At 38.9% G+C, this 18,096-nt stretch overlaps 1 protein-coding gene and 1 long non-coding RNA gene across 7 annotated transcripts in view; one reads left to right on the top strand and one right to left on the bottom strand.

Annotated features, from left to right (window-relative positions):
- Nucleotides 1–11,639, top strand: part of plce1 (phospholipase C, epsilon 1) — a 99,318-nt gene extending 87,679 nt beyond the window's left edge. For all 5 annotated transcript variants that reach the window (XM_074621000.1, XM_074620997.1, XM_074620998.1 and 2 more), the window contains 9 exons: nucleotides 901–1,064; nucleotides 2,400–2,661; nucleotides 3,049–3,167; nucleotides 3,699–3,827; nucleotides 3,947–4,144; nucleotides 4,565–4,741; nucleotides 5,021–5,233; nucleotides 6,308–6,516; nucleotides 7,812–11,639. In XM_074621000.1, the coding sequence (XP_074477101.1) occupies nucleotides 901–1,064; nucleotides 2,400–2,661; nucleotides 3,049–3,167; nucleotides 3,699–3,827; nucleotides 3,947–4,144; nucleotides 4,565–4,741; nucleotides 5,021–5,233; nucleotides 6,308–6,472 (1,427 nt within the window). In that variant the 3' untranslated portion in view covers nucleotides 6,473–6,516; nucleotides 7,812–11,639. The remainder of the gene's footprint in view (nucleotides 1–900; nucleotides 1,065–2,399; nucleotides 2,662–3,048; nucleotides 3,168–3,698; nucleotides 3,828–3,946; nucleotides 4,145–4,564; nucleotides 4,742–5,020; nucleotides 5,234–6,307; nucleotides 6,517–7,811) is intronic.
- On the bottom strand, nucleotides 2,594–7,841 carry LOC141759076 (uncharacterized). 2 transcript variants are annotated; one of them, XR_012592002.1, is made up of 5 exons: nucleotides 7,623–7,841; nucleotides 4,317–4,440; nucleotides 3,939–4,122; nucleotides 3,676–3,815; nucleotides 2,594–2,729 (listed from the first exon to the last, which is right to left on the bottom strand). It is a non-coding gene; the product is annotated as an uncharacterized LOC141759076 (long non-coding RNA). The 2 variants fall into 2 exon arrangements; XR_012592001.1 differs by lacking the exon at nucleotides 4,317–4,440.
- Nucleotides 11,640–18,096: the final 6,457 nt, after the last annotated feature.

Raw genomic sequence — 18,096 nt, 5'->3', positions numbered from 1 at the left:
TCATATACATATTCATATCACTTGGTCCCAAATAGAAGTTAGTGGAAGATAAAGGAGTATATTAGATTATCTTTCTCCTTTGTAATGTAATAGAAAACAACTCCAAGGCCTCTTCTGCATGACAATTTTAGCTTTTCACAACTTTGCAAACCCTGATAGGATTTAATTCTAGATGAGCCAACACAGCCCACTTTCCATAGAGAAAAAAACAAGACATTTCAGATTAACTTTGAGGAGTCTGTTTGTATGATAGCAACGGATAAAATTATCTCTTATCATGCTCTTTTAAGGGATTGTTGATCCCAAAGTGTTCCACCGCTCATTTTTCTCTCCTTTTCTTTTTCCTCTCTATATCTTCTTCCTGCCCGTCATTCTCTTATTCCTTTTCCTTTCATTCTATCTTACTCTGTCTTCATTTATTTTTCTGCGTGTTTATTTGTCTCTGCCTCTCCATTTCCAGAAGTTTGTCTGCAGTCTGTGTTCGCTGTCTGAACTCTGACAGATGAAGTTATTTTCCTCTGAAAGGCATATTACATTAAAAAAATCTCTAATCCTCCTCTATCTTGTCCTCTTTTGATCCTTGTCTCACTCCCTTCCTTTTCGTCTCACTCCTCCCCTCATGTTTTTCTCTATCTCTGTTTCTCAAATCATGTTTCCCCTCATTTGGAATCAAAGTTTACAAAACATGATCACCCGGTTGTGTGTAAGAAGACACTTGCATGCACTCGGACATACACGTTTTGTTTATAGGAAACTCTTTCAGAGTGAAATTGCTGCAGTTACAACAATACCCAAACCGGATAATCTGTGTCTTTAATATCTCTTTTGCTAATTCCCTCAAGGTGGAGTTGAGATTTTTGGATTATAGCCTATGAATAATATCTTTCTTTCCTTCCTCAGACTTGCCCATGCAGTTGAACACAGCTCTGTTTGAGGCCAACGGCGGCTGTGGCTACGTCCTGAAGCCGGCGGTGCTGTGGGACCGTAGCTGTCCGCTCTATCAGCAGTTCTGTCCGATGGAGAGGGATGTGGAGAAAATGAGCCCCGGAGTCTATTCCCTCACGGTGAGCTAAGATGATATATAGAGCACAATGGAAGATCAATCAGGAAGACTACTTTATCTTTGATAGTTTGTGCTCTGCACTTTCATCCTCACTCCTTCAGCTTCCTGCCTACTCGTATACGTTCCTACTTAACTGTTTTATAGCGTCAGTTTCGATTTCAGAAGTGCTGCATATTAATTTTTGAAGCATTTTTTTAAACATAGCTTTTTATGTTTGCAAAGTGTTTCACTTGCAAATACCTCTTGCTGCCCTTATAATACATATTTTCTCATTTATGAAAAAATTTCAATGCCTTTTTTTTAAAGTGTCCCAAATATTTGATATTAATTTGGACCCTTACATGCAGTTTCTTTTTTCGGCCTGTTTTCTATCCTTCATTGGCATACCTGCAATGCCTGCACTGATATTAGAACAGGACACTCAAACAAACACTCCTAAGTACTCATATTAGGTCCGTTAAGGTGTGTTTGGACAGCTTTATGTGAAGTGATGTGTATGTGCTTTCATTATTTGACAGTCATGAAGGCCACCCAGTTAATTCCATAGAACAATGAATAAGAACAGGACCTCATAAAAGCTCTGCATAGCAATATGTCCACACACTGTGTCTGAAAATCCCCCTCTCCGTCTCCACTGACTGTATTCATTGTTCGGTGCGTGCTTTTCGTCGCATTGTGTCACTCACTGCACATTGTTTGTGGAAATGTACGTTATCGCACCAAATCTGGTTTCAAAGTTCTGTATTTATCTACATGTAGATTTTTTTTGCACTGAAAAGACAAGAAGTTAGTCTCAGAAGCAGACATAGAAGTGAAACTGGGAAGAAATACTTGAAAGTTTATTTCATTTCATGACATTATCGTTGGCATAAAAGTGAACGGTATAATTAACGGTGTGCAATTTGTTGACATGAAGTCAGTCAGTAACAGCTTGAGTTAATGTTTGGAAGGACGACAACAAAATCATGTTGATAATGGTACTGCCTCTAATTGAACAGTTTATCCACTGACATTCATGATCATCTGTGAGGTTCAGAGTATCTGCTCTCATACTCTCAGAGGCATCATGAACAACCAGCAGTATAAACAACAGGGATGATCTCACACTCATAAAACTTGTGTGTGTGAGACGGCGAGAGCGACTTGAGGTGAAATAGAGTCTTAGTTGGCAGGTCAGAGTGACTTCACTGAGTGTTGTTTGGCTTCTCCGGCCTGCTTTGGTTTTCATCAAAAGAACTGGAAATAGGCTTGATACGATGACAGTGCAAAGTGTAAAAAGAATCTTAACTTAATGGTGTCTATCGTTACTCATCACACCTCTTCTGTCTCCTCTCAGATCGTCTCCGGTCAGAACATCTGTCCCGGTAACAGCGCCGGCAGCCCCTGCATCGAGGTGGACGTTCTGGGCATGCACATCGACAGCTGCCACTTCCGCACCAAACCCATCCACCGCAACACCCTCAACCCCATGTGGAGCGAGCACTTCCAGTTCAGCGTGCACTTTGAAGACATGTGCTTCCTGCGCTTCGCCGTGGTGGAGAACAACAGTTCCCAGACTACCGCTCAGAGGACTCTGCCTCTGAAGGCCCTCAAGCCAGGTAGGAGTCTCAGACAACAACTGATGTAACTGTGAGAAAGGATGGATCCAAGCCGTCTGCAAGAGCACCTGTAAATATTAAAGGGATAGTTTGGATGTTTTGAAGTGGGGTTGTATGAAGTACTTATCCATAGTCTGTGTATTATCTACAGTAGATGACGGTCGGCACGCCCTCAGGCAATTCAGAAAAACATCAGAAAATGTCTATATGTTCTATCTAACTATATATTATAGATCATTCATATAAGGCTTTCATAGATAATAGAAATTGAACATAACTGAGGCCTGCGTTATAACCTGAAGGTTATTTCCTGAGTACTTTTATCGGACCATTCAGTATTATCTTTTTCAGTGAAGTCAAAATATATATTCTTGTTGTGTGTTTCAGGTTACAGACATGTCCAGTTGAGGACGCAACACAATGAACCTCTCGAAGTGTCAAGCCTGTTTATCTACAGCCGCAGAATAGAGGAAGGTCCCACAGGGGGCGCTACTCCCTCATCACTGGTAAGATTTATCAGCTCTTCAAGTTCTGAGATTGCAGGGGTTGGGGTTACATTCGATACTGTTTCTCCACTGGGCTTTGAAGCTGTAGTCTGTAACCTTTAGCAAATATGATATGTTATTTTTATTATCCTGACAGTAGTGCATGAGACAGAATCTGTGAAAAAACCTTGTGCTCATAATGATTTCACAGCGGCAAAGGAAAACAGCCAATCAGCCAAGGAGTCTGTAACGCAGCTGTCAATCACTGCTTACAAAATTGGCGAACTCCGATCAAACTAGGCAGCGCTGATCAAATATGAGTAAAGATTCTGTCACTGTAAAGCCTATTTCTCACCTCAAATGTTTTCAGAAACATATTTTGGTGTACTGTTAAGCTGTAAAATGATTTAAATTTCTACTGTCAGGAAATAGTAACAGTTTTATCAAATTAACTTTTCATCACATTTGGTCAAAGTCATCGACTGCAGCTTTGAAGACAGAAATGTCACGACGATGTGTTTCATAATACCTCCTCTCCTGCTCCCCACACAGCTGTTCAGTTCAGAGGAGAAACGTGCGTCGCAGCAGCACAGGGTGACGGTGTACGGAGCTCCTGGTCCTGAGCTCTTCACTGTGTTCTGTGTTACAGAACAGACGACCGCCAAACAGCTGCTGGACACGGTTAGTACTTTAGCAATAAAGATTCATGGATGATGTGATTGCAGCCTGAGCAGAGGACAGGCCCCAGACTCTTGGGAGATTTTTTCATTTGTCATATTGTGTCATACCTACCTGCGCAGGTTGTAGCATCTGCAGGAAACCCGTCAGAGTACTTCCTGTGCGAGGAGAAGGTGCCTCTGTTGAAGGAGCGCAGCGAGGTGAAGCGCTGTGCTCAGCATCGTTCTCTTGCGCCCGAGGAGGAGGTGGTCAGACTGGTCTGCAGCTGGAACGCTGAGGAGGGATACGTGGGCAGGATCTGCCTCAAGACGAGAGAAGAGGTACACACTGAGACAAACTTTAGAAACATTTAAACTGATCTCAGAGTGGATATTATTAGTAAAAAAAAGAGGGATTATTTGGGTTTATTGGTATTAACTGAGTTTAATGTTTCAACTTATCTGTTGAATGATTTAAAACACTTTAATCTCAATGTGTTTATGGTAATATTACCTGTTTACTCTATGACTTGTTACATTTTTCATCAAAGTACCACAAAAAGCACTTATCAGTGTGACCCATCATGTAGACTCTGGCTCCCTCTTGTGGTTGTCTCATATAAGTACACAAATGCACTCTGCTATTGGAGGGACAGTAGCTTAATTTAAAGTAGTTAAATTTGGTTTAAACATGTTCTTGCATCAAACTCTGGTGCTGCTTTAAATCTTGGATTCTGCCAACTGTGGGTTTTATTCTTGCAGAACTTAAATGAGAAGAACTCTGTGCTGGAGGGAGAGGAGGAGGTGTCTGTGGGAGGTAGAGAAGGAGGAACAGAGGACGATATGTTCTTCGTCCAGGTCCATGAAGTTTCACCAGAGCAGCCTCACACTGTGATTAAGGCCCCGCGCTACAGCACTGCTCAGGACATCATACAGCAGGTGAGGAGGTTTGAAAGTTTGCAAGACGTGTATACCAACCTTAACAACCCTGTCGCCTACAAAATGATGTTCCCATACAACTAAACTGCATTCTCAATTACGTTTAGAGGGACACGTACTTTCTCCTGGATTACAGTCGCAGTTTTAAACACATGGTTATTGTTGTAAATTGAGAATGCAGTTTAAGTTGTATGGGAACAACATTTTTATGAGACAGGGCTGACCTCAAAGTGGCTTAATGTGTTTCTCATACACTCTCTGTCTGTCTGTCTGTCCCAGACTTTGTCAAAGGCAAAGTATTCCTACAGTATCCTATGTAATCCCAATCCATGTGACTACGTCCTGATGGAGGAAGTGACCAGGGACGCCGGCTCTAAGAAGTCCTCCGCTGCCAAACCCCTACAGCGGGTGCTGCTGGATCACGAGTGTGTCTACCAAGCTCAGAGCCGCTGGCGGGGAGCGGGAAAGTTCATACTTAAACTCAAAGAGCAGGTAGCTTCAAACATGGTGACCGATTTCCAATGCTAGAGACTTTTTAGATTTTATTTCCTATGTTTTTATTTTATATTGCATTACATCACTCCTTTGAGCATGTTTCGCCTTTGTATTTTAACACCTGTATAGTATGTGCTTTTAACCAGATGCTGCTTCCCTTGTTTGTAACTGTTTTTGTGATTTACTGTGCAGTGTTATGTTTTATCTGTCTATCTTATTCTAATATTTATATATGTTGTATGTTAGTATTTATTTTAATTTCCTTCTTTTTTACGTTAGAGGCATTTTATGCTGACATGTTTGTTAGTAAGAATGTGTAAATGAGCTGCCTCATTGAATAAAGGTGAAACGATCTTTTAAGTTTAGCGTTTAGTTTCTTTCTTTTTAAATAATTAAAGCTGCAGTGGGTAGAAATGGAGCAAATATGATTTAAAAAAAAAAAAGTGAATGAAAAAAATCATGTGCTCCTAATAGCATCTGCAAGAGTTCACAGGCCTGTTTAGCTATAAAATTAGAAAGTTTGTGACCCGGTACCAAGCACCGCCCACCAGCCAGAGCACACTTCCTCATTTTACAGGTTAACATTACACTACAAGATGTTTCTGAAAACATTTGAGGAGAGAAATAGGCATTACAGTAACAGAATATTAATTCATATTTGATCAACGCTGCCTAGTTTGACCGGAGTTTGCGAGTGATTGACAGCTGCCTCCGCTGAATGAACAGCCAATAGGAACGCTCTCTCTGAAATTACCTATGATTAACCAGAGTCTCCCGTCACAGGGTAGATTTATTAAAGCCTGAAAACAGAGCCATGAGGAGGTTCAGAAGTTTAGTTATCTCTCAGGGCACTTGAATTACAATATGCTGAAAGGGTTATTACATTTTTGCCCACTGATGCCAAAAACATTTTGCCTACTGCCACTTTAAGATAAAATACATCAACAAAGGAAGCAAGGGAGTGCACAAAGGATGACAAAAGTATTAAATCTATGCTAGAAGAAAAACTAAATGCACATTTCTGTATGGTTTTTCCGTACTTCAGTAACGCCAATCTATTTCTGCTTCCAGGTGGGGCGGGAAGACAAAAAGAAAGTAATTTCCTTTGCCAGCGAGCTCAAGAAGCTGACCAGTCGCAGCCGCAGCATGACGACTGGCGGCGGAGTGGACGGTCCCGCCCAGAGTAAGGATGATAGAGCTGCATGCTGTGTGGCTCTGACAGAGCTCCAGGAGTGAGGCTCACACTCTGCCTGCTGTCTGTGCATGGAAAGGCAACAGAGGTACCGTATGTTGTCTCTAACACCTAACATCACACCAGGTGCCACTGTGTTTGTTTAACATTAATTAATTAATACAATTTAAAATACATACATTTAAAGTACATTGTGTGTTGCATTTCTCAATACAAATTGGGCTATCAGGCTATAGAACTGATTTGGATTGGGACGTGTTTGAGATGTAAGTACAATGTGGAAAACTAGAGTAGAATTGGGATGGGATTTTATTGAAGTGTTGGTAATGCATGAAACGCTCACTTTTCTTCTCACAACTAGAAAAAAAAATGGTCAAAGTTTTTTTTTTTTTTATTTCGGTGTCTGCTAGGTTCATGTAATGTAACATATGGTATTTAGGTATCTTCTGATCCTTATAAACTTAACTGAAAATGCTTATTTAAACCTGCAGTAGGCAGAATGTTTTTGGCATCAGTGGGCAAAAAAGTTCATAATAACCTTTCAGCATATTGTAATTCAAGTGTTCTGAGAGATAACTAAACTTCTGCACCTCCTCATGGCTCTGTTTTCAGGCTTTAATAAATCTAGCCCGTGACGGGAGACTTTGGCCAATCACAGGTCATTTCAGAGAGAGAGCATTCCTATTGGCTGTTCATTCAACAGGCAGCTGTCAATCACTCAAACTCTGATCAAACTAGGCAACGCTGATTAAGTATGAATCAATATTCTGTTACTGTAATGCCTATTTCTCACCTCAAATGTTTTCAGAAACATCTTGTAGTGTACTGTTTAGCTGTAAAATGAGAAAGTTTGCTCAGGCTGGTGGGCGGTGCTTGGTATTTCCTCAACTGATCTCAACATGGCTGCCAGGTCACAAACTTTGTCATTTTACAGTTAAATAGTTTCTGAAAACATTTTGAGAGAAATAGGCATTATAGTAACAGAATATTAACAGCTTTAACCCTTATTTTAGAAATAATACAAGTTTATTCTGGTAATATAAAAAACGTTTTTCTCAAAATCAAGATCTAAAAGAGCAAAAATCATCTGTGAGAAAGTAGATGAATCTGGTGCAGAATTATTTATGGGGATAGTTTGGGTGTTTTGAAGTGGGGTTGTATGAGGTCCTTATACATACCAGGTGTATTACTTACAGTAGATGACGGTCGGCACGCCCGCAGCTTGGAGAAACGGACAGCGGCACACTTCATTTCTAGCAACATTTAATCTGTTGAATTTATCAGATGGTCTCACTTTGCAGTGTGGCAGCAATTCATTATGGTTGTGATGTTACTTTAGTGCCGCAGTCTGTCTTTAAAGCCATCATCTGTGATCCTCTGCAGGGTATCTGTCTGCAGCTGCAGGCCTGAAGGCGTGGGTGGCAGAGGGCAGGGTGGGGGCAGGGAGGTTCCTACAGGCCTCCTCCTCCTTCAGAGGGGAACTCCAGCCTGTCCTTCTGCCCACCTCCTCTCTGGACCCCCCAGCCTGGAAGCTTCACCTCCTCAGGAACTGGAAGATCCTCAAATGAAGTCTGGAGAGAGAGTCTTTGGGTTGACTACTTCTAAACTTGGGAGGATTCTCCTTTCCAGAAGAAGGCGAGGTGTTTCAGCGAGGGTCCGATGTGCTCCTCTCTACGTCCTGAAGGGGTCTGATCCGGCCTTGTGTTAGTTGAGCGAATGGAGGACAGGATTCAAGCGCCGTTAGCGGGTTAGATGACAGATGTTCAGCCCCTTTGCTTGGTCGGACGATTGACAGGAGTTTCACCCAGTCAGAAGTCCCGTCCAGTGTCACTTTAGACCAGTGATGTTGGGGCAGGTACTTCTGGCTCTTCTTGGTTTATTGGTTGTAGGGTGGCTCCAGAGAGAGTCTGGAGTACCAGAGGCAGCTTATTGATGTCATCGGGTATGTGATAAAAAGGTGTACTTCCCTGAGTCACATTCAAAGGATGAAGAGGTATTGGTGGCACTTTTTATCTCCCAAAATTACACCAGAAGATAAGGAGGAGGGCTGCAAAACTTTATTGAGTTTAGTGAACCACAATTCTTCTAAGAGTTAATTAAGTGTCCTAGCACATGCTACAGTTCGCTATTGGATGACTCTTATCATGTATTTGATTTTAAGTAAGTTTATAAACTATTTCCACCTTTCTGGTATCGCACAGAGCAGACGGAGGGAGATCAGCTTGTAAAAATGGAAGGAGAGATGTAGGAGAGTCCGAGGCCTGATGAGGTGAAACAGTATTCTTCTCTTTCTCAGGTATGGGCTCTTGTTTTTCTGAGGGCATTGTGAAGGAGGCTGACAAGCAGGCTTGTTTAGTTCTTTTCTTACTGTTCCAAGTTTCACAGTACTGTAAGGGCACATTTTGGGCATCGTTCATAGGACGAGGCAACAAAACGTGAGACGAATATTCAGATATTCTGGCAATTTCTTGGACAGTGTTGTCGCTGTCCTAAAGGTGACGATACTGTGCATAAATAGCATTTTAAGGCAGCGTAGCTGTCCAATATTAACTTGTGCAGGGGCAAATGTGAAACAACTTCTCATTGCTGTGTTGATAAAGTTGCCCTTCTATGTTGCCTTAAGATGTAACACTGCATTTAACTTTTGGTAATTTTGTAGCTGTATCTCTGAGGACGATCTGTGGCTGGTTTCACAAAGTATTTTAGTTTTGTCATCATTGTCCACTAATAATTATGTCAACAGGCATCTTGACCTGCAAAACAAATTAAGATATTTATTGAGGAATCCTACTTGTAATTGGGGCAGGGTTTGAAATGTTACCTAACGTTACCAAATTTAAACATCTATAAAACCTTTTTGTTCATTTAAGAAAAAAGTGAAAGTTTCAAAAGTTAAACGTCATCTAAACACCAGGGGCCGTACAAGACCTTCACCAAAATAAAATTGGCAAAATTGTGATTTTAATCCACAATTATCTGATAAAATAAGTAATTAAAATTAGAAATCTGACAAGACATTTAATTCCAGATTTAGTTTCTCGACAGTTTTAGTAATAGTGAGGTTCAATACCCAGTCCTAATGCTAATAGTGCTATCAAGCTACTTTGGCTAAATTGAGAAATGTAAACACCTCAATGTGATGAAGAGCTCCATGAAAAGAAAAATAGTTAAAAACTATTATATAATATTTCCTCCTTTATTTGAATGGAACAATGATGATTTTAGCACTAAGATCCTTTGGAGAAGCCATAGTCTTCTTCAAACAGCGTTTTGCACATTTTGTTTTTTCTTTTGCTGTCATCTTCAGTGTTTTTCTGTTCCTGTCTGATAAATGACAAAGACTTGATTGTTATGAGATGAAATGGTCGGGAAAAAAAAAGGTTTTTATTATGATTATCATATTTATTACGTTTAATATTGGCCCTGATGCGAATTCAGTTAGGAGAAAAGCACAAGATAAATGTTTGTTTTTATAACTTTGTCAAACTTAAATGAGCATGTAGTCTGAGCCCAAACAAAAAATATTCTTGAAACAGAATGAATTGCATTTCACTTAAGTTTATTGGCTTAGATTTACGTTTTTTTTTTTTGTAATGCAGTATCTTTATAGATGACTAGTATTATCGTCAATAATGATTGTAGGCTTTTCTTTATTTCTGCTTAGTGCTCATTTCAATTTCCTTTCAGAATTTACTTTGATTTGATTTGGGGCCACTTTTCCCCTTTTTTCTGTTTTGATGTGTAACCTGTCCATATTTGTTTTGTTTCTTTTAAATTGTGATGTTTAGATTATTTTTCCTCTTTAGAAGATACGTTTCTTTTTATTTGGTAATGTACCAATGACTACCGTCTAGTCATTAATGGTGAAGTCAAGATAAGAAAAGACCTTACCTAACATTATAGAGACAAAATGACAACTTTTCTATATTAAATCTAAAGAAAATCAGTTTTGTGAGTTGTTAAACTAAAAACAATGAGGTTAATCATGAAGTAAATTTGCCCATTGTTAACCCACATTCCACCACAAGACTTTGAGAGAAGCTTTCTAAAACCTGCAAACGGTGAACACTTCTTAACATTATACTTGGTGTCTATATTTAGTTATTTTTTAAAGTTTGCCGTTTATTTTATAGGCCACAAAAATGGTTTGCGTGTCCTTTTACTTTCATTTGTCTTGAAGTAAAACTTTGCTCAGTGCCAAGTAATGATGTTTGAATTTTAGTGCAATAGTGAAGTTTTGTCACTTCTACCCTTTAGGTTTTTGTTTTACTCCTGGATTTTAGCTTATTTTTAACTCCTGACATTGCCTTATTTAAATTTCACATTGACACAAAGTTAATCTTTTGTCAGTGGTACGGCAGTAGGACAATCCACAAGGTTTATTGTAGACTAGATTGTGATCCAAGAAACCACAACTCTAAAAACTGGTGATTACTTACAACTACCAAGTGATATCAGCTGATAGAACTACGTGAAATCCACACTGACTTTAAACAGAAAGGGACATTTTCTGTTAAATTGTAAATGGATAATCAGTTAGGCAGAGCTGTGTTCCTTGTTTTCCTTCTTTCTAACCTGTAGACCTCATTTCTGAATGTAACATTTCTTAACGTGTTGAACCTGAGACAAATGTGTGTTTGGATGTTATTTATTTCAATGTGAAGCCCTGGTTGGCAATTATCTGTTGTTTCTGTATAGTTTCCTGTAAGTAGTTTTATGTGTTTTCTTTTATTTATTTCAATATGTGAAAGGATAAACTCTCCAGTGCCCTAACTTTACTCAAACTTATTTAGAGACATATTTTACTTTATGTGTAAAATATTCAGTATAGTATTCATACTGTATGTCTGGCATGTTATTCTGCAGTACCAAGCAGCGTCTTTTAATGCCTTTTTTTATTTTATGAGTTTTTAGAAATATGGACAAAAGCTGACAGATTGAAACTTTGTCCAATCTTTTTTTTTTTTTTAAGACTTTGCTGTATTCGTTATATCCGCTGAATATGACATATGTGTTTGCTGACTGTGGGCTGTTTCATCTTTAGCACTCTGTTGCTTCCATAAGATGTGCAGTATACCCTTTAACATCCACTATCCATGTTATGATGTGGCCGTCAAGTGAACATTTGTCTATTTACTTGAATTTTTAAATAGATGAGAATTGGTGGATTTGTAATATACCAGGATCACAATAAATATAAAAAATACTTAATATTGCATAAAGCGTGTGTTTGTCTGAGATCAACTCGTGCGTATTGGCTCTGGTAATGCTTTATATTGAGGTCCTTGTATTAAGGCCCTTTCTAGGTCCTTAATAGATGCTTGTTAACATTATTATGTGTTATTAAAACTATATTAGTGTGAATTTCAGTATCATAAATATATTTATTGTTAGATTATACTGTAAGACATTTATAAGCACTTCTAAGAAACTTCTTTACAGTTTATAGACTACTTAACGTTAATGAAAATTTTATGTTTCCTATAATTGTTTATAATAATCACTTTCATTACTTTTTAATGGTAATGACTTTTTCGACCTACCATATGACTAATATGACTATCTATTTTTTCGCCATACTAGTGTCTTTTTTATGATTTTTTTTCAAACAACTGATATGTTTTATGACTTCTTTCGACAACTATACTATTACTTTTTATTAGTGTGTAAGAAAATATAGAAAAAATCAAATATCGCAATGTTATGTTTTGTGATACTGTATCAATTTTAATTAATAGTTTACATGCGAAGATTAACCCCATCAATATTTTGTTTCATTTGCAAAGAGATGCACCCTCGAAAAGTAGCGCTATGATTTTACAGGGACTGTAATAAATACAAATACAGATCCAACTGTTCATTCTTTACTGAGATTGTATGCATATGGTGGTCTGTTCTTTATATTATGACAATTTTCCTAAAATTAGATGGGGGAAAAAAATCGCAATATATTGAATCGTAGCCCCTGTACCATGATAAGTATCAATCCCCAGATTCTTGTACACAGCTAACAATACAAGGTTGTAATTTTTATGACTAATTTTGACATAGTATACTGACTTTTTTTCGACAAACCACACTATGACTTTTTTAATTTTTCGATATACTATACTATGACTTTTGACATACTGTATCATAATTTTTTTTCTTTTTTTCAACATACTATACTATGAACTTTTTTTGACATACTATAATATGACTTTTTTTAATTTTTCAACATACTAAACCATGACTTTTTATCGAAATACTATACTATTATTTTTTTTGACATACTACACTATGACTTATTTTTCGACATACTATACTATGACTTTTTTTCATAAAATGTTTCGACATGTTATACCAAGATTTTTTTTTAATGAAATTTTTCAACATACTTTACCAGGCCTTTTTTTCATGAAATTTTACAACATACTATATTATGACCGTTTTAAATGAAATTTTTCGACATGCTATACTATGACTTCTTTTCATGCCATTTTTATCGACATCCTATGCTAAGAGTTTTTTCATGAAATTTATCGACATACTATACTAAAGACTTTTTTTCATGACATTTTTCGACATGCTATACCAAGATTTTTTTTTAATGACATTTTTCAACATACTTTACCAAGCCTTTTTTTTCATGAAATTTTACGACATACTATACTATGATTTTTTTCATGACTTTGTCTTGGTAGCAGTGTTCCTTTAAATCTATTTTTGACAGTTTTCTCGCAAATAGGGTTAGGTAATGATCCCTTAAGCCAGTGATTATTTTTTATGGTTCGTTAGTCATCAGATCAATTTGTGTACTGGAGCGTTTTGAATGATTATTATTATTAATTTTTTTTCTCTCTTAGATTTATCCTCCCAGTTCACATTAAAATCACCCTTTAGAATTACTTTTTGGTTGAGATTGCACTCTTTTCAAGACTTTTGTGTGTCATCTGCAGAAGGAGCCCTTTAAACACCTACCATGTTAAATGACATTTGTTGGATCATTTTATCCCGATATATTCTAAGGATATTCAATAACTTCACCGCACTATAGAGAGACAGTGTACCTGTGAAGGTCTCCACAGTCCAGCGAAAAGTTACAAAGATATCATACCCGCTGTTAACAAATGAAAAAAATCATGCTCACTTACCACCAACAGCACCGAAGAAGGAGTCACAGGGACCGAAGTTCTGCGGTATATCCAGGAGTTTCTGCTCCAGGATTTAGCTTTACATCTCCTGAGAGCAGGGGCAACATGAATAGGAAACTTGTTATCCTCCAAAAATGGGGAATATATTGCAAAATGGTGATGGAAATTTCACTGTAAGAGCGTCAACTTTTCCCAGAGCCCAGTATAGCCACCAGGAGAAGCACAGTGCTCCAGCTGATTTCCATCTGCACTGATTAGCCTCCACGGGCCAGACAGACACGCGCGAGCAGGCAGCATCACTGCAGTGAGAAACAGCAGTATAAGCATCATGAAACACGGTGCACATCTTGTTGCTGTTGGAAAACTGCTTAACATTTCTCTGACAAACATAGTCTGTGATACGATAAACGACCTCATTCATGTAAACAGCAGGGGTTAGGGAACATACACATACATGCAGCAGTAATATTAATCCAAAAACATCATATATAATAGTAAAACACTGACAGGAAATCTAGAGAGAAGGTCTCAAAGTCTGCAACACTGACAGTCCTTCAACTTCAGGCCTCCCTCCAAAGCCACTCCCTACAGGTAGGTAGATAGACAGACAGGCGGTGTGACGTCACCTCAGGTAGGATCTTTTTCCCCTTTTTTTGTCAGAGCATTTGATTTTTTTTTATTGCTGTCGAGATGAAAATGAAAATTTCAGAAAATATAACAAAAAATATATATCTAAAAACATTCTTTAAAGCTTTAGTAGACAAAATGTTTTTTGGTATAATTATTGGGCAAAAATTTCCATAATAACTTTTCAGCATATTGTAATTCAAGTGTCCTGATAGATACTTCTGCACCTCTTCATGCCTCTGTTTTCAGGCTTTTCGGGTCACAAACTTTCTTATTTTACAGCTAAACAGTACACTACAAGATGTTTCTGAAAACATTTGAGGAGAGAAATAGGCATTACAGTAACAGATTATTGATTCTTATTTGATCAGCGCTGCCTAGTTTGACCGTTTGATTGGATTTCTGAAATGACCTGTGATTGGCCAAAGTCTCCCATCATGGGCTAGATTTGTTTAAAGCCTGAAAACAGAGCCATGAGGAGGTGCAGAAGTCTAGTTTTCTCTCAGAACACTTGAATTACAATATGCTGAAAGGTTATTATGGATATTTTTGCCCTATGATGCCAGAAACATTCTGCCTACTGCAGCTTTAAGTACAGTACTTGAGTAAATGTACTTAATTACATTCTAACACTGAAAAGCAGGAGGTTTAGGTGCTTCTCATTTTCTTTATGTGGTGCATGAATGACACCATGTGATCACCTGCTAAAAAAAAAAAAGGAAGTAAGGAAACTTTGTGTGTAACTGCTTCTGTACATTTGTTCTAAATGCAGCCCGTCAGCAAACTTCATATCCAATTAACTCATACAAAACCTTTAGGATGAAGTATAGATAGTAAATCAGCTTTGCTTTTTGGGCGAATTGCCCCTTTCAACATAATTTCAGCCACTAATCAAATCTTTTGCACCAGTGTCACAGATTAATGAGCCAAGTTCATTCTGCCTTCTCCTCCAATAAAGCACAGTGGAGTCAGGAATCACTGACATAATCAGCTCATTTAGTTGAATCAATAGCAGCGGCTCAGGCGTGCCCTTCCTTCCAGAAACTGTTTAAAATATTGCTCTCCGGCACAGTCCGCTAATTCCGGGTAATAAGGAGCACTCGGTTTCAAATATCACCACCGGTGTGGCACCCTCTGTTGAGTTCCTTAATGCAAAATTATGCAGTCATCAAATTAAACGTGAGAGTTTTAAAACCTGGTCATTCTGCAGCTTAATGGTCCAGCTTCTTTCAGACTTCAAATAAGATAATTCACCGTAATGTGGTTCACAATTAAAAAAGTTCTCCCACCTTTATCTTTGCTGAAGGAGAAAGATCCATGTGCTCTGATCCAGTGGGATGAGGGGAACTAAAATACAGTCAACTCTTCAGAATCTCACAGCCTGTAATCAAGTTAAAGATTTTATATATTTCTCTTTCGTGACTGATGTGTGCATTTAATATGTAATATTATGTGCGCACATGGGCTTGTATATCAATCAGTTAAAATCGAAATCATCACTCAGCATTGACACGACCTTTTCAACCAAATGTATTTGAAAATACCATTTTAGATTGACAAATCCCAGCCCGTTCTCGTGTGATACCAACGCTTAAGGCACCCTTTGGCGTCGGTCTGAGACGTACCGAGCTTTCCATTAACTACACCGTAAACCCATCCACGTCACGATTAAACGCTCAGGGAAAGTGCGTTGGCAGTGTGGTGTACATAGTAACATAGTAGTTTTAATCCAAACCATGTTGTTTTTTCCTAAACTTAACTATAGTGGTTTTATTGCCTGAAACTAAGCACGTGTTTTTGTTTACTTCACAACATAAAGCACATTTTTACTGCGACCAAAAAGTGACGCCGAGGGCTTGTTAAGCACGTGTTTACTGCGACTGAAAAGAGTGACACCGAGGGGTCTGACAAAGCGTCAGTATATGAGGAGTTGGGATAAGAATGCGTTTCAAAGCCTCAAGATCGGGATATTCCAAATTTTAAATGTGACAATCTTCTCACCTGACTCTTAGCGAGAAAGCATAAAGAGCGTATATCAACAATGTCAAAACTATTGCTTTAAAAAACAGTTTGAAGAATAGAGACTGAAGCTCTGAAACGTTTCCAAGAACAAAGTGAAATCTGCAAATCTGAACCAGAAAAGCACTGACCTCTCTGCTATCTTGTTTGTTCTACAGATAGAGGAGACATCAACACAGCACAGTTAGCCAAAACTCCACGTTTCAATGGATGAAATAGTCTTTTTATTTGGATAAAGTTTGCCAAGCAACTTGACGAAGATAAAAAGGCAAGTTTGAACAATACAAGACTTCATGTGTCAATGCAAAGTGTCAGGCAAATTCAAGATAAGTCGCACCAGTAGACGTAGTACTGAATGAAACAAGTGCGGTTCCATACAAAGACACCAGTCGCTTAAAGGGCCATAAAAAGTTCATAGACTTTTTCCTCAAGTTTTCCCTCATTATCTTTTAGCAAAGTAGAAATATAACAAGTCCTCTCATTCTAGGTCCAGTTTTTCCAAAGGGGCTGCAGCTCTTAGATCAGTCGGGCTTAAGGGATGCTCTGATTGCAATATTGAGCAGTTACGAAACAGACGTTTTAAAGGTGGAGTCAGCGATTCTACAATATACTTTTTTTTTGTCAAATTCAGTGAATAGCTCCTCATGGTCCGCTAGCTGTCCGTTCTGTCTGTGCTGAAAAAAAGATCTGCTGTTCATACACAGCCCTGGCTCTGTAAATGAGCAAACAAACACAGTGGATCGGACTATTCCTGCCAATTCCAGCCAAGGGGCTTTGTGCTTGTGCACAGTACCCGTATGTGCCGGTCTGATGTATAAAGAGAAAGGCAGTGGGAGCGAGAGCGATGGTAAATCTCGAGGAGGGGGTATTTGTTTGGATGTTGAGTTCAAGTATCAACAATGTTTCTCCAGAATTGCTGACTCCACCTTTAATGAGTAAACTGGCAAATAGTCAATTAGATGCCCAGTTACATGTCGTTTTTTTAATGTATTTTTATCATCCGTCTCTGAATTTAAACAAAAATAAATTACATTATTTAGCTGATATGTGAGGAATCTTACATCTTATTGAAATTCAGTTTGAACACCAGAATATTCTGATTCACCTTTTAGCTGAGCACCAATCTGTTAATTAGATGTCTTTTAATTGGATTGGAGCATCCCCATTAGTTCCACAACTAATGAACAGAAATGATGTCTGAATGCTGTAATGATCTTGGCAATAAGGAGCGAGCACAGTGGAGTCACGATCAGAGTTTAGTCATGGGTATGTGAAGGCTGTTCCACGGGCCCATCCATAATTCCTCCTCATCCGACTGCGTTCTGTCACTCGGGCACTCCAACGGCTCCCCCATAACGAGGCCGTCGTCGTCTTCATCATTACTGACGTCTACCTTCGACTCTCTCTCGCCTTCTTTCAACTGGTCTCTCTCCTCTGTGCACTGAGGCAGCTCCACGCCGCCCTGAGCCGCTTTGAGCAGGTTTGATTTAGACGGCAAACTGTCAGGCGCCGTGTTGCTTGTGCTGGTCGAACCCAAAGAAACTCTGGATTGCAGAGTGTTAAACATATTCAGCGTTTTATTGTTGTCAGTGTTAGAGAAAGAGGAAGTGGCCGTCGCAGAGGCGGCTATTCCCGAACTTTGGAAAGTGCGCAGCGTGTGGCACCCGCCGCCATCTGCTGCTGTTCTGGGGTTGTTCAGGGGCACTCTTTCCTCCAGCGTGGCAGCCATTTTTTCGAGTTTTTTAAAGTGCTTGGCCAGCCGGGAGCTGAAGACGGGTGAAGTGAGTTTGAGGTTGTTGTTCGTGGTGGTGGTGTGCGTGTGCGGGGGACCTGTGGCGTTTACTGTACGTCGGGTGCGGATGATGGAGCCATTCTGAGCCACGTAGATG

This window comes from Sebastes fasciatus, chromosome 20, assembly GCF_043250625.1.
Source record: "Sebastes fasciatus isolate fSebFas1 chromosome 20, fSebFas1.pri, whole genome shotgun sequence".
In the NCBI taxonomy this organism is placed as follows: domain Eukaryota; kingdom Metazoa; phylum Chordata; class Actinopteri; order Perciformes; family Sebastidae; genus Sebastes; species Sebastes fasciatus.
Note: the sequence above shows the minus strand (reverse complement) of the source record. Positions and strands in the feature narration are given on the sequence as shown.